This window comes from Triticum urartu, chromosome 3A, assembly GCF_056163025.1.
Source record: "Triticum urartu cultivar PI428250 chromosome 3A, HENAU_Tu73, whole genome shotgun sequence".
In the NCBI taxonomy this organism is placed as follows: domain Eukaryota; kingdom Viridiplantae; phylum Streptophyta; class Magnoliopsida; order Poales; family Poaceae; genus Triticum; species Triticum urartu.
The window spans coordinates 603,666,052-603,681,204 of NC_141875.1; the positions used below are offsets into that span (position 1 = coordinate 603,666,052).

A 15,153-nucleotide genomic window follows, 5' to 3' on the forward strand; every position below is an offset into this window, starting at 1 on the left:
GAATACATATCAGTCTACATATATCCAAAACATATATGAGAAGTTCAATGTGGATATATCATACCAACAAAAGGTATATGGTCGATATAAGAAATATTAGCTTATATCTCAAGCTCACAATAAGTCTTGGATATTTCCATCACGAAATACAAGATATGACCATGATATAATATAATGATAATGGCTTTTTCTTTGATCCCAACAATGCCATATCAATGACTGAATTTGCGGGAATAGCCTTCATATGGAAGTCATCTAAATGGGCTTTAATGTCTATTTCCAGTTATCATTTTGATATAATTGCTTTATCTAAAAGCATTGCAAAATATGCATAGTTTAGCAGAATGATTAACCATGCTCAAATCATGTGGTTGAGATTCATCAGAATCACATAACTTGATTTATCAAGACGCTACCATTTGTGTTACTCAAAGACTATAGGTTATATGAAGAGCTATATCGTAAAGTACATTGCTCGAAAATTACTTATCCTCACAAATTATAGAAAGTGAGTAAACTATATGCAAACAACATACTTTAAAAACCCTACAGATTATTCATAATGTTATGATCATATAAATGAAATTTGTATTACACATTCTCCATGTTTGCAAAGTTCAAGGGGAGTAATTTCCCAAAATCTATAACCTATTAACAATCCTAAGATTGCATATATTGTACTCTTTTTCCCTTCTTGAGTTTTTCCTAATGGTTTCTCATAAAGGTTTTTAACGAGACAATATAAACACAAGTGCCTGTATATGTCATACATTTTCTCCTTGTATTTTCCCCAGTGGTTTTAAAGGAGTTTTCAATGGCATATCATATCGCACTCTTTTCCCTTATGAGATTTCTATCAAAGTTTCTCATAATGGTTTTTAATGAGGCAATATCTTATCAAAGATAATACGTCATACTTTCTATTTTCCCTATCGGATTTTTTTTAAAGAAAGTATTCAAGACATATTAATTGTTCTCTAAACTTATCGATGATTTTTCTCCTTCTTCAAAGGTTTTTCTCATATGAGTTATCAATAGACAATAATCATTATATGTTGCATCATTTTCTCCTTATTATTTTTCCCACTGGGTTTAAAGAAGTTTTAGCAACATATCTGCACTATTCTCCTCATATTTTTCCCACATGGTTTTTGGAGGAGACATTCAAGATTATTCAAAGAATTTGTCAAGATGATGGATGTATCAAAGAAAAGGCGTTGTACAAGGGGGAGTGTTAAGAATAGAATAGTTGCTTATTAATTAAGCTAATTAGGATTAAGTTAATTGTTAGATAGGTTGCTTGGGCCTAAAGCAACCATGTACTTCCTTGGTTCTCAAGGCAACCTAGACAACTATGTAATTCCTTGGCTCTCAAGTAACTATATGTTTACTTGACCGCCAAGCACCATGTGTACTTCCGCCTGGGTATAAATACCCCACTTTTATCATTAATAAAGACTGATGGATCATCTTTCATTCAAACTCTCCCGTTCTTTACTTTTCACTCAAAACACCTTCTCCCCTCTCCCCTGATTCAGATCCAGTCCTCGCCGCCACCACCTACCTCAAGCTGATCCTGCCGCCCGCGCCCGCGTGCCACCACCCGCTCCGCTCCTCCTCGCCTCCGGAGGACGCCCGCCGCTCTTCCTCCACCCGCCGACCAACCCCGTCCTGGAGGCCTCACTCGCCACCTTCCGCCGCAGGGCCACTGCGCTCGTCCCGCCCTCGGTGCCGCACCTCCACTGCCATCGCCGCTGGCTCCTCGCCGACGCCTCCGCCCCTTCCCCGTCCAGCGGCGACCCGGCGGCGCCCCACCTCCTCCGCAGGCCGCTCGGGAACGACCACTGGAAGGACCTGGTGGTCGCCGTCCGGGACGGCGTGCTCATCCCGCAGCCCGAGACGGAGGCCGTCGTGGACATGGTCGCCACCACCGACTGCGAGCGGGCGTCCTGGTCCTCTCCCTCGTCGTCCTCGGCGGCGGCATCTGCCTGAGCTCACACCACCAAGACCGAGAGAGAGCGGGATGCAGACAAGGGAGAGCAGAGGCAGCGCCCACACTCGCGCCCGCACTCCCATCCGCCTCCCGCCATGGCGTCAGGGGTGTCCACGAGCATGGTGCACCGTGGGTAACTCCCCTTCCGCCGCCGGAGCTTCTCCTCCTCTCTGTTCTGCGTCGTTCCTTGCCATGTGATCGAATTGAATCTGATCCCTTTTTCTGTCGTGTGTGCTTGCAGGGACGATGTGTCTCACGGGGATCGCGGGATCCATCGCCTACAACTGGTCCAGGCCCGGCATGAAGACCAGCGTCAAGCTCATCCACGCCAGGTTCGTTTCCTCCGTCTGCTGGGAGCTATTGTCAATTGTGCATTTCGTCTCTGTTGATTGTGTCCAGTCCCGGGTTGGACAATACACCTGGCCATGGTCGGAGCTGACTGATACTTGTTTTCTTGCTCCCACCCCCCTGCTCCCGCAGCGTGGCGCCGATGATGGACTGGACAGACAACCACTACAGGACGCTAGCGCGGCTAATATCGAGGCACGCCTGGTTATACATAGAGATGGTAGTTGCCGAGACCATTGTGCATCAGAAAGATAAGTTGGTGTGTTTTTTTGGTCTTTCTTGGTCCGGTGCCATTAAGCTTGATTGCTTTGGGATAACTGATTTCATTTAACCTGACTGATATTATGATTCATGGGGATTAGAAGTATTTGCATTGATTATACTAGTCAAGCTACATCAAATATGGCAATAGTAACAAATGTACGATAACTGTTTCGTGTGTACAAATGTACAGTACAATGACATTTGCTTCCAATAAGAAGTGAAACATATTTGAGAAGTGAGGCGGGGGGATTCTTTGAGAGGCGTGCAAATTAATGCACCGGGGAAATACCATATTAAACGCAGTTCTGCTGCATGTTTCTTTCACTGGCGCCATGGTACAACCCATGTTATGTCTGACTGTTAGCATGATAGCGGATGAGGTAACACGCCAAACTCCACGACCATAGAAATAGGGAACTCATATGATAATAAACTCTGCTGAAATCGGTTTACTTCGCTAGTGATGTGATGCATGAGTTGTGTGCTAATTTTGTCTGCAAGTTGAAATCAGTTTAGCTCCATCAGCAATGCATGTGGAGTTGTGGTTGTGGTTGGTACGGACTAACTAATGAAGTAGTGGGTAGCTGTGGTGTGCCCTGCTGTTGGAATGGTTCCGATAACTTGTTAGCATGTTCTATTAGTTCCAGAGAAAAAGCGAAATCCCAGCTACGCCTGCTTCATGATCCTCTGGTTCTGCTTGTACGTGCCTGCTGTCATGTGAATTGGCTAACTGTGGCTCATATTGTTTTCCCCAGGTAGCTCATGGTGAGTGATGCGGCTCATTGCTGTCATGTGAATTGGCTAACTGCTGCCTGTTAATTACTACTACTCACTGCTGATGTATTCTATTAGCACCGACTCTGCTGCCTGTGTATTATATATATTCTTCTTGCTCAAGCACAAGAGCACTAGTGCTATCTTGCGGCCTGTGACAGTCCATGGACAAACTCTGTTAATTTACTCCGAGTGCCCATAATTCCCTCTCTAGCAGCACCACACGTGCTCTTGTCTCACCCATAACAACAATTTACTAGTAGTATGTCTCTTGGCTTGGGTGCTAGCTTAGGTCCCTTCTACTACTACTCCACTTAGTAACTTGTCTGTATTCTATTACTTTGTACCTGTGTGTGTGAGTTGTATTATATTCATCTTCCTCAAGTACTACAACACCGGTAGTTGTACACTAGTGACAGTCCATCTAGTTTATTAACTCCAAGTGAAGTGAAGTGAAGTGGGCATAATTCTCTAGATGTGTTACAGAGTGCTACTATCTGTTTCCTTGCCTCGCCCACACAATGTATTAATATGTATGTCTCTTCACAATGTATTAATATGTATGTCTCTTGGCGCGGTGCTAGGTTGGTTCTACGCCTTCAAGAAGGCCCATCGCCTTGACCCCACCTCCAGCTTTATATTAGTACTGCTTGTAGTGTACCTGGGAGACGATCATATTGAGGAACCACTTTTATCCTGCTTAGATTCTTGATTATATCTGAGTTGCAGTAGTCATTGAGTCACTTACTAGCCTTAATTTTTTTGTCGTCGTGTTTGTTTGTGTGCATGTTCAAGGGGCTATTGCTGGTGTGCTGAAAGTTGCTTAGAGCTGGAGGAGTGGATGCATGTGGAGTTGGAGAGGACGAAAACCTATTGAGAGTCCAAGAGGTCTAGGTATGTGAAGAGTAATGTAACAAATGCAATGTGGAATGTGTAGAACTATATTGGTGCAACGTACTTGTTTTCCTTGAAAGTTTTCCTGATTATTATTCTTTTTTATGTGCAATTTATCTTACACAACGTATTCATGTAAATTCTGTCAAGCGTGTTAATGTCTTCTTGGATCTAAATGTTATGATAAAAAATCTGAACTTAAGCACGCTGAAACTAGGTTACTTGCCTTGAGTACTTATATTCTCAGTACCATGCTACTTATTTTGCCTCCTGAGGTTTCTAGTCTGCTATTTCTTGCTTTCCTTTATCTTCATACTTATTATGATGGTAATTTGACTTGCAGTGCTCATGTAGGTTAATTATTAAGCATACCTGAACATATTCATGAAAGTTCTGTTAGTAGGTGGATGGCTTCTAGTTCTAAATGATATCCTCAACAAACTGAACTTATTTGAAGAAGACACAACATATTCATTCATCTGTTGTAACACCAAGTTTGGTCTATTAACATGGCGTTGATTTTGTGCTGCAGATTTGGAAGCTGGGAATCTGTGGAATGCGAAGTTGAAGAGACCTGGAGTATCTAGACTGTGATTGCCATTGTATATGTGTTATATGATGATGTAACACAATGATTCTGCTATTGTATCTTTGTTGTATGATGTATCAAACTGATTCTGGCTGTTATGTGAAGTACTACGTGTGTTCTCTATCTGTTCCCATTTGAATGTTGGTGATTTATTTACTAGCAAATTGAAATTTAAAGAAAATGACCTTGACAATTGGGACCCACTTACTAGAAGAACCTGACAATTGGGACCCATTTGAATAGTGGACCCATCTTTAAAAAAAATACTTGAACTGCTCAGCCAAAATGGCCATGGCCCAAAAATAAAACGGCTGCGATGTTGGGCTTGGCCCATGAAGCTAACAAAAATTGACAGAAAAATACACTAAATTGGCTGAATTAATGGGCTCGGCCCATATAAACACCCAATTGGACCGGGCCTATTCTAATTTTTGACCTTTTCAATTGGTCGCAATTTTGCCACGTCAGATTGCCACGTCAGATCCAACGTGGTCTGGGCAGAGAGCTAGCGACCAAAACAGAAGGTCATGGAATCAACGACCTTTTGTTTTGGTCGTGGAATTCCACGATCTTCTCACAGAGAAGGTCGTTAATTTTAGTTTACGACCGCTAGCTTTTGACCTTCTATTTTTGTCACAAAAAGGTCGTAAATGAAAAACAATGACCTTTCAGTGACCAATAGTGATGGTCGCAAGTTGACATATTTCTTGTAGTGTGTGCGTCGCCCTGTCCTATCGCGCGCGCGGCCTGTCAGGCCCCTCCGACTCCCGGACGCCATGTGGCGCCCGCGCGAAGCCCGAAATATTGTCTCCAAAGATTCAATGGACTCCTTAGTTTCCCGCCACTGTCAAAATGACACGATCCGGCTTCTGGAAGCTGGCGCACAGTGGGTGTTGCCGGACCCGGCGGCCTCAAGATTCACCTCCTTCAAAGGGGAAACTGCGAAGGCCCTTCCATCCAAAGCCGGCGGAACTTCACAGCTTCGGGGACTACTGTTGGGGGGGGGGGGGGAACCCCGGGAAGACAACGGAACCCGGATCCTTTGAAAAAACAACGGGGCCGACATCGCCCCTCAAGACGGCTCGCGCTCGGTCGGGTCGCTCGACCCGGCCAAGCCCCCTCAACCCGGCCTAATCCGCAAGACTTCTCCAACAAGCTAGCCCAAGGCGGCCGAACCCGGTGCACCAAGACTTAACCAACAAGCCAACTCCCCTTGGCGTGTACTCCAACCCGGCCAAGGGTCAGCGACCGTCCCATCCCAGTCGTACGATGGGACGAGCCGCCACCAACTGATGACCGAAGCCACAGTGTCCTGCCCATGCCTTTGGTCAGCCGGATGAGGCAATAGTGCCCCCACCTACCCGCTGACCAGGCTCGGCGTGGAAACAGTGCACCCGTCATCACCCATGACGCCAGCAAGCGGCGACCTAACAGAGCGCCACTGTAGCCGACTCGACTCGGCCACGCCCTGACGATCGACAAGACAACCAACAGTGCCACCGTACCCGGTGGGTCCCGAGCCCGGGGAACCCGGCGAGACCTGATACCCGACGGGTCCCAGCACTGGGTCCCTAGACGCTGACAACTTGGCCCCACGGCCTTGTAACATTACCATTGTACCCCTGGGGGTTGACCTATAACCCCCCAAGGATCCCTCATGCATACGGGCAAACTCATCATCATCATCATCATCATCATCACACACCTAGCTAGCAACACCCAAGAAGGAGGGACTGCCTAAGCCTTGGCCAGACTCCCTTCTTCCTCGACACAGCTCTAGGAGCAACCCTGTACTTTAACCTATAAACCACACTCGGCAGGACTAGGGGTGTTATCTCTCTAGAGAGCCCCGAACCAGGGTATGTCTTGTGTCCCGCGCTCGCTCATGCCGACCTCACCTCTGGAGCCCACCAGTGCCCTCGAGCCTCCTCCTCTCTTTAGCCATTCCATGGCATCTGACGTGCTCCCACCACGATAAATCTCAAAAAGAAAACTGAGTGGGTGTGCATCCAACTTGCTTGCTCACGAAGACCTAGGGCATTTTGAGGAAGCCCATCATTGAAATATACAAGCCAAGTTCTATAATGAAAATTCCCACTAGTATTTGAAAGTGATATCATAGGAGACTCTCTATCGTGAAGATCATGGTGCTATTTTGAAGCACAAGTGTGGTAAAAGGATAGTAGCATTGCCCCTTCTCTCTTTACTCTCATTTTTTTTGTTGGGCCTTCTCTCATTTCTTTTGGCCTCATTTTTTTCGTCTGGAGTCTCATCCCGACTTGTGGGGAATCATAGTCTCCATCATCCTTTCCTCACATGGGACAATGATCTAATAATGAAGATCATCACTCTTTTATTTACTTGCAACTCAAAAATTACAACTCGATACTTAGAACAAAATATGACTCTATATGAATGCCTCTGGCGGTGTACTGGGATGTGCAATGAATCAAGAGCGACATGTATAAAAAATGATGAACGGTGGCTTTGCCACAAATACTATGTCAACTACATGATCATGCAAAGCAATATGACGATGATGAAGCGTGTCATAATAAATTAAACGGTGGAAAGTTACATGGCAATATATCTCAGAATGACTATGGAAATGCCATAATAGGTAGGTATGGTGGCTGTTTTGAGGAAGGTATATGGTGGGTTTATGGTATCGGCAAAATTTGCACGGTACTAGAGAGGCTAGCAATGGCAGAAAGGTGAGAGTGTGTATAATCCATGGACTGAACATTAGTCATAAAGAACTCACATACTTACTGGAAAAATCTATTAGTCATCAAAATAAAGTACTACACACATGCTCCTAGGGGGATAGATTGGTAGGAAAAGATCATCGCTCGTCCCCGACCACCAATCATAAGGAAGACGATAAATAAATAAATCATGCTCCGACTTCATCACATAATGGTTAACCATACATGCATGCTACGAGACTCACAAACTTTAACACAAGTATTTATCAAATTCACAACTACTTACTAGCATGACTCTAATATCACCATATTCATATCTCAAAACAATCATAAGGAATCAAACTTCTCATAATATTCAATGCACTTTATATGAAAGTTTCTATTATATCCCTCTTAGATGCCTATCATATTAGGACTAATTTTATAACCAAAGAAAATTACCATGCTGTTTTAAGGACTCTCAAAATAATATAAGTGAAGTACGAGAGTTCATCAATTTCTTTAAAATAAAATCATCGTCGTGCTCTAAAAAGATATAAGTGAAGCACTAGAGCAAATTTGCCTAGCTCAAAAGATATAAGTGAAGCACATAGAGCATTCTAATAAATCACGATTCATGCGTGTGTCTCTCAAAAGGTGTGCACAACAAGGATGATTATGGCAAACTAAAAATCAAATACTCAAATCATACAAGACACTCCAAGCAAAACACATATCATGTGGTGAATAAAAATATAGCCTCAAGTTACCGATAGACGAAGACGAAAGATGGGATGCCTTCTCGGAGCATCCCCAAGCCTAGGCTCTTGGTGTCCTTGAATATTACCTTGGGGTGCCTTGGGCATAGCCAAGCTTAGGCTCTTGCCACTCCTTATTCCATAGTCCATCAAATCCATACCCAAAACTTGAAGACTTCACAACACAAAACTCCAACAGAAAATATCATAAGCTCCGTTACTATAAGAAAATAAATCACCACTTTTGGTACTGTTGTGAACTCATTCTTTATTTATATTTGTTTAATATCTACTGTATTCCAACTTTACCATGGTTCATAACCCCGATACTAGCCATAGATTCATTAAAATAAGCAAACAACACGCGAAAAACAGAATCTGTCAAAAACAGAACAGTCTGTAGCAATCTGGAGATTTCGAGTACTTCTATAACTCCAAAAATCCTGAGAAATTAGGAAGTCCTAGACAATTTGTTTATAAATCGTCTCCAAAAAAGAATTAGTATTGTATCACGCTTCTGCTAAAAATGAGAATTATTTTCGTGAGCGCAAAATTTTCTGTTTTTCAGCAAGATCAAATCAACTATTACCATACGTTATCCCAAAGGTCTTACTTGGCACAAACACTAATTAAAACACAAAACCACATCTAACCAAAGGCTATATGAAATATATATTTCTAATCAAGACCTAAAAAGCAAAAATAAAAAATAAAATTGGGTTGCCTCCCAACAAGCGCTATTGTTTAACGCCCTTAGCTAGGTAGTGAGATTTCGATGATGCTCACATGAAAGATAGCAATTGAAGCACGAAGAGAGCATCATGTAGCATGTGGAAAACACATCTAAGTCTAACATAATTCCTTTGGATAGGCATCTTGTAAGCAAACAAATTATCAAGACAAGCAGAAACTAGCATATGCAAGGAGGAATAATAAAACATAGACAATCTCAACATGAAGAGAGGTAATTTAGTAACATGAAAATGTCTACAACCACATTTTACTCTCTCATAATAATTACATGTTGGATAATATTTAAATTCAACAGTATAGCTATCACATACATTTTTCTCTAAATGATCCACATGCATGCAAAGTTGACACTCTTCCAAAATAGTGGGAATATCATTAACTAAAGTCATGACCTCTCCAAACACACTTTTATCAAAAACTTCATAAGATTGAACATTATCCAAATATGTGGGATATAAAGTTGACACTCTTCCAAGCCCACTTTCAGTATTATTGCAAACATTATTATCAATCTCATATTCATCATGGGGCTTAAATAAGTTTTCAAGATTATAAGAAGAATCACCCCAATCATGATCATTGCAACAAGTAGTAGACATAGCAAAACTAGCATCCCCAAGCATAGGGTTTTGCATATTATTAGCACAATTGACATTAATATAATTTATAATAACATCATTGCAATCATGCTTTTGATTCAAGGAACTATCAAGTATGGGTGCAATAGTTATAATCTCATGTTTAACATACGGAACTATAGCAAATTCATCTCCAGAAATATTGGTATCATGGCCATAAAAAATAGCAAGCATCATGTTCATCAAGGGATATTTCAAACAAATCATCGGAATCATAATTATCTATAGATTCATGCATATCATTATTTTCTTCCAAAGCAATGGCCATCCTCTCAATAAATTCTTTGTCATAGACATTATGAGCATAGTTTTCATATCAATATTTAAGTATGTCAAAATTTTCAGATTTGTAGAGAGTAATATCATACTTTTCAATCAAAGAATTGTCCCATGTGAGGTTATCAAAATAAAAGTGGCCAGAGAAGCCCCCCAAAAGAGAGAGGCCAAAGAAGCCTACAAAAAAGAGGAAAAAGAAAAAAAATAAAAAAATGAGAGAAAAGAGAGAAGGGACAATGTTACTATCCTTTTACCACACTTGTCCTTCAGAGTAGCACCATGTTCTTCATATAGAGAGTCTATTGAGTTATCACTTTCATATACTAGTGGGAATTGTCATTATAGAACTTGGCTTGTATATTCCAACGATGGGCTTCCTCAAGTGCCCTAGGTCTTCATGAGCAAGCAAGTTGGATGCACACCCACTTAGTTTCAGTTTGAGCTTTCATACGCTTATAGCTCTAGTGCATCCGTTGCATGGAAATCCCTACTCCTCGCATTGACATCAATTGATGGGCATCTCCATAGCCCGTTGATTAGCCGCATCGATGTGAGACTTTCTCCCTTTTTTGTCTTCTCCACACAACCTCCATCATCATATTCTATTCCACCTATAGTGCTATATCCATGGCTCACGCTCATGTATTGCGTGAAAGTTGAAAAGGTTTGAGAACATCAAAAGTATGAAACAATTGCTTGGCTTATCATCGGGGTTGTGCATGATTTGAATGCTTTGTGTGGTGAAGATGGAGCATAGCCAGACCATATGATTTTGTAGGGATAACTTTCTTTGGCCATGTTATTTTGAAAAGACATGATTGCTTTATTAGTATGCTTGAAGTATTATTGTATTAATGTCAAATGATAGACTATTGCTTTGAATCACTCATGTCTTAATATTCATGCCAAGATTAGATTACATGATCAAGATTATGCAAGGTAGCATTCCACATCAAAAATTATCTTTTTTATCATTTACCTACTCGAGGATGAGCAGGAATTAAGCTTGGGGATGCTGATACGTCTCCTTCGTATCTATAATTTTTTATTGTTCCATGCCAATATTATACAACTTTCATATACTTTTGGCAACTTTTTATACTATTTTTGGGACTAACATATTGATCCAGTGCCGAGTGCCAGTTCCTGTTTGTTGCATGTTTTTTGTTTCATGGAAAATCCATATCAAACGGAGTCCAAACGGGATAAAAACAGATAGAGATTTTTTTTCCGAAATATATGTGATTTTTGGGAAGAAGAATCAATGCGAGACAATGCCCGAGGGGGCCACGAGGCAGGGCGCGCCCCCCCAGGGGGTCAGGCACGCCCTGGGCCCTCGTGGCTACCCCGTAAGGCGGTTGGTGCCCTTCTTTTGCTGCAAGAAAGCTAATATCCGGATAAAAATCGTGTCCAAAATTCAGCCCAATCGGAGTTACGGATCTCCGGGAATTTAAGAAACGGTGAAAGGGCAGAATCAGGGAACGCGGAAACAGAGAGAGAGAGACAGAGAGACAGATCCAATCTCGGAGGCGCTCTCGCCCCTCCCATGCCATGGAGACCAAGGGCCAGAGGGGAAACCCTTCTCCCATCTAGGGGGAAGGTCAAGGAAGAAGAAGAAGGAGGGGGCCCCTGTCCCCCTCTCTCCCGGTGGCGCCGGAACGCCGCCGGGGCCATCATCATCACCGCAATCTACACCAACAACTTCACCGTCGTCATCACCAACTCTTGCCCCCTCTATGCAGTGGTGTAACCCCTCTTTTACCTGCTGTAATATCTACTTAAACATGGTTCTCAATGCTATATATTATTTCCCAATGATGTATGGCTATCCTATGATGTTTGAGTAGATCCGTTTTGTCCTATGGGTTAATTGATGATCGTGATTGGTTTGAGTTGCATGTTTTATTATTGGTGCTGTCCTATGGTGCTCTCCATGTCACACAAGAGTGAGGGATCCCCGCTGTAGGGTTTGCAATATGTTCATGATTTGCTTATGGTGGGTGGCGTGAGTGATAGAAACACAGACCCAGGTGAGGGAGTCCTGGATTAGGGGGTCTCCGGACAGCCGGATTATATCCTTTGGTCGGACTGTTGGACTATGAAGATACAAGATTGAAGACTTCGTCTCGTGTCCGGATGGGACTCTACTTGGCGTGGAAGGCAAGCTAGGCAGTACGGATATGGATATCTCCTCCTTTGTAACCGACCTTGTGTAACCCTAACCCTCTCCGGTGTCTATATAAACCGGAGGGTTTTATTCCGTAGGACATAAAAATAACATACAATCATACCATAGGCTAGCTTCTAGGGTTTAGCCTCTCTGATCTCGTGGTAGATCTACTCTGGTACTACCCATATCATCAATATTAATCAAGCAGGACGTAGGGTTTTACCTCCATCAAGAGGGCCCGAACCTGGGTAAAACATCGTGTCCCCTGCCTCCTGTTACCATCCGCCTTAGACGCATAGTTCGGGACCCCCTACCCGAGATCTGCCGGTTTTGACACCGATATTGGTGCTTTCATTGAGAGTTCCTCTGTGTCGTCGCCGTTAGGCTTGATGGATCCTACAATCATCAATAGCGATGCAGTCCAGGGTGAGACTTTTCTCACTGGACAGATCTTTGTGTTCGGCGGCTTCGCACCGCGGGCCAACTCGCTTGGCCATCTGGAGCAGATCGAAAGTTACGCCCCTGGCCACCAGGTCAGATTTGGAAGCTTAAACTACACGGCCGATATCCGCAGAGACTTGATCTTCGACGGATTCGGGCCTCTGCCTTGTGCGCCACGCGGTCGCGATGAGTACGATTTAGCTCTGCCATCGGACAGTGTTCAAGAAATCACACCGGTAGCCGCTCCGACCCTTAATTCGGAGCCAGTTGCGCCTCCCATGGACGGGTGGATAGACCCCGGCACAGAGGCCGCATCCCCAACGGCGATCGAGCCGAATAGCGATCTTACCCTTCACGAGAGCCGTGTTGTTAAACTGCCGGGTACTTCTCCAGCCATGGACTCTGAACCACCTGCGCCCGTTCCTATCGAATCCGGTTGGGCGCCGATCATGGAGTTTACCTCCGTGGATATCTTTCAGCACTCGCCCTTCGACGACATACTGAACTCATTAAAGTCTCTCTCCTTGTCAGGAGAGTCCTGGCCGAACTATGTCCGGCAGGATTGGGATGCGGATGACGAAGAAATTCGCCGCCCACCCACCACCCACTTAGTAGCCACTGTCGATGACTTAACCGACATGCTCGACTCCGACTCCGAAGACATCGACGGTATGGACGACGATGCAGGAGACGAACAGGAACCACTGCCCACAGGGCACTGGACACCCACTTCATCACATGATGTATACATGGTGGACACACCAAAAGATGACGACGACGAGGAACGGAAGGACGCAACGAAGGGTTGTACCCTCGAGAAGCAGTCAAAGCGGCGGAGTAAGCGCCACTCCAAATCACGCCTTGGCAGAAACAATGATCATACAGACCCAGCGTTAGAGCAGGGTGAACCATCGCCAGACCACGGCAACACGGAGAATCAAACCGAACAACCCGACTCTGTCAAAGATAATAGTCCGGACGACATCACACCAGACAGACACCCGGAGCAACATAATGCCCATCAAAGGCTTGTTTCCACCGCGAGGAGTCTAAAAAAGCAGAAGCAAAGGCTCAAGGCTGCGCAAGACACACTCCGAATCAGATGGAGTAAAGTACTCAACTCAGCAGCGAAGTACGGCGGTAATCGCCACACCAAGAGCTACCCGAAGCGGAAGTTGCTACCCGAATTCGATGAGGAGGCCTTAGATTCCCTGCAACCAAAAATTAAAACGGCCATCTGGCCAGATAGACGACCTCACGGCCAACATAGAGCAGCAAACAACGCCGCACATAAGCCAATACGCGATCCACGCGAGGGCTCGCATCAAAAGGACGGCGCAACCAGATCCATTTATGGATCATGCGAGCGCGCTCCAGCATACAATGCAACACAACAAACATCCGAACAACGCAGTACACCCAAATACAGGGGTACCGCACACCCCCTATGTTTCATCGATGAGGTGCTGGACCATGAATTTCCAAAGGGATTCAAACCCGTAAACATAGAGGCATACGACGGAACAACAGACACTGCGGTCTGGATTGAGGACTATATCCTCCATATCCATATGGCTCGAGGAGATGATCTCCACGCCATTAAGTATTTACCCCTCAAACTCAAAGGGCCAGCTCGGCACTGGCTTAAAAGCCTCCCCGAAAGCTCCATTGGAAGCTGGGAAGAGCTCGAAGACGCTTTTCGGGCAAATTTTCAAGGGACTTATGTCCGACCTCCGAACGCGGACGATTTGAGTCATATAACTCAACAGCCCGGAGAGTCAGCCCGAAAGCTTTGGAACAAGTTTCTTACTAAAAAGAACCAAATAGTCGACTGTCCGGACGCTGAAGCCTTGGCAGCTTTTAAGCATAGCATCCACGACGAATGGCTTGCCAGACACCTCGGCCAAGAAAAGCCGAGAACAATGGCAGCATTAACAAGCCTCATGACTCGCTTTTGCGCGGGTGAGGATAGCTGGCTAGCCAGATGCAACACCAGCGACCCCAGTACATCCGAAGCTAAAGATGGAAATGGGAAATCACGATGCAGCAAAAATAATAAGCGCTGGAATAAAGAAGACAGCCCGAAGAGCACGGCGGTAAACGCCGGATTCAGAAGTTCTCGGCCAGGTCAGCAAAATCCGCCCTCTAAAGGCGTCAGAGATGAATTGTCCAGCCTAAACAAAATTCTGGACCAAATATGTCAGATCCATAGCACCCCCGATAAACCTGCAAATCATACCCACAGAGAATGTTGGGTCTTCAAGCAGTCCGGAAAGCTCAACGCCGTACACAAGGGGGAGGATACACCAAGCGAAGATGAGGATGAGCCTCTCAAGCAAGACACTGGGGAACAAAAGAAATTTCCACCAGAAGTCAAAACAGTGAACATGTTACACGTGATCAAGGGGAGAAACAAAACGACACTCCCAGAGAAACATGCCCAAGGGCCTATCACCGCGGAGTCCTGCCACCGGTCGTCTCAACTGATCACTTTCGACCATCGGGATTACTTAGCAAGTATCCGGCGTGCAGGATGGGCTGCCTTGGTATTAGACCCAATAATGGACG

At 44.5% G+C, this 15,153-nt stretch overlaps 1 protein-coding gene across 5 annotated transcripts; it reads left to right on the forward strand.

The window, feature by feature from the left end:
* Positions 1 to 1,459: 1,459 nt before the first annotated feature.
* LOC125510990 (uncharacterized) lies at positions 1,460 to 4,985 on the forward strand. Of its 5 annotated transcripts, none has more exons than XM_087513530.1 (5): positions 1,462 to 2,126; positions 2,235 to 2,325; positions 2,474 to 2,600; positions 3,361 to 4,273; positions 4,806 to 4,985. In XM_087513530.1, the coding sequence occupies exons 1-4, from the start codon at positions 2,024 to 2,026 to the stop codon at positions 3,376 to 3,378; spliced, it is 339 nt and encodes a 112-aa protein (XP_087369656.1). In that variant the 5' UTR covers positions 1,462 to 2,023; the 3' UTR covers positions 3,379 to 4,273; positions 4,806 to 4,985. The 5 variants fall into 5 exon arrangements, with proteins under 5 accessions (XP_048532235.2, XP_087369656.1, XP_087369658.1 ...); XM_087513532.1 differs by having other exon boundaries at positions 2,474 to 2,561; XM_087513531.1 differs by having other exon boundaries at positions 1,463 to 2,126; positions 2,474 to 2,561; positions 4,175 to 4,273.
* Positions 4,986 to 15,153: the final 10,168 nt, after the last annotated feature.

What these genes read in the sequence shown, in the direction of transcription:
- LOC125510990 (XM_087513529.1), top strand. Translation starts at nt 2,024, where the DNA reads ATGCAGACAAGGGAGAGCAGAGGCAGCGCCCACACTCGCGCCCGCACT. An exon ending in ACGAGCATGGTGCACCGTGG is followed by an intron (nt 2,127 to 2,234) that starts GTAACTCCCCTT and finishes GTGTGCTTGCAG; the next exon opens with GGACGATGTGTCTCACGGGG. An exon ending in TGCATCAGAAAGATAAGTTG is followed by an intron (nt 2,601 to 4,174) that starts GTGTGTTTTTTT and finishes TGCATGTTCAAG; the next exon opens with GGGCTATTGCTGGTGTGCTG.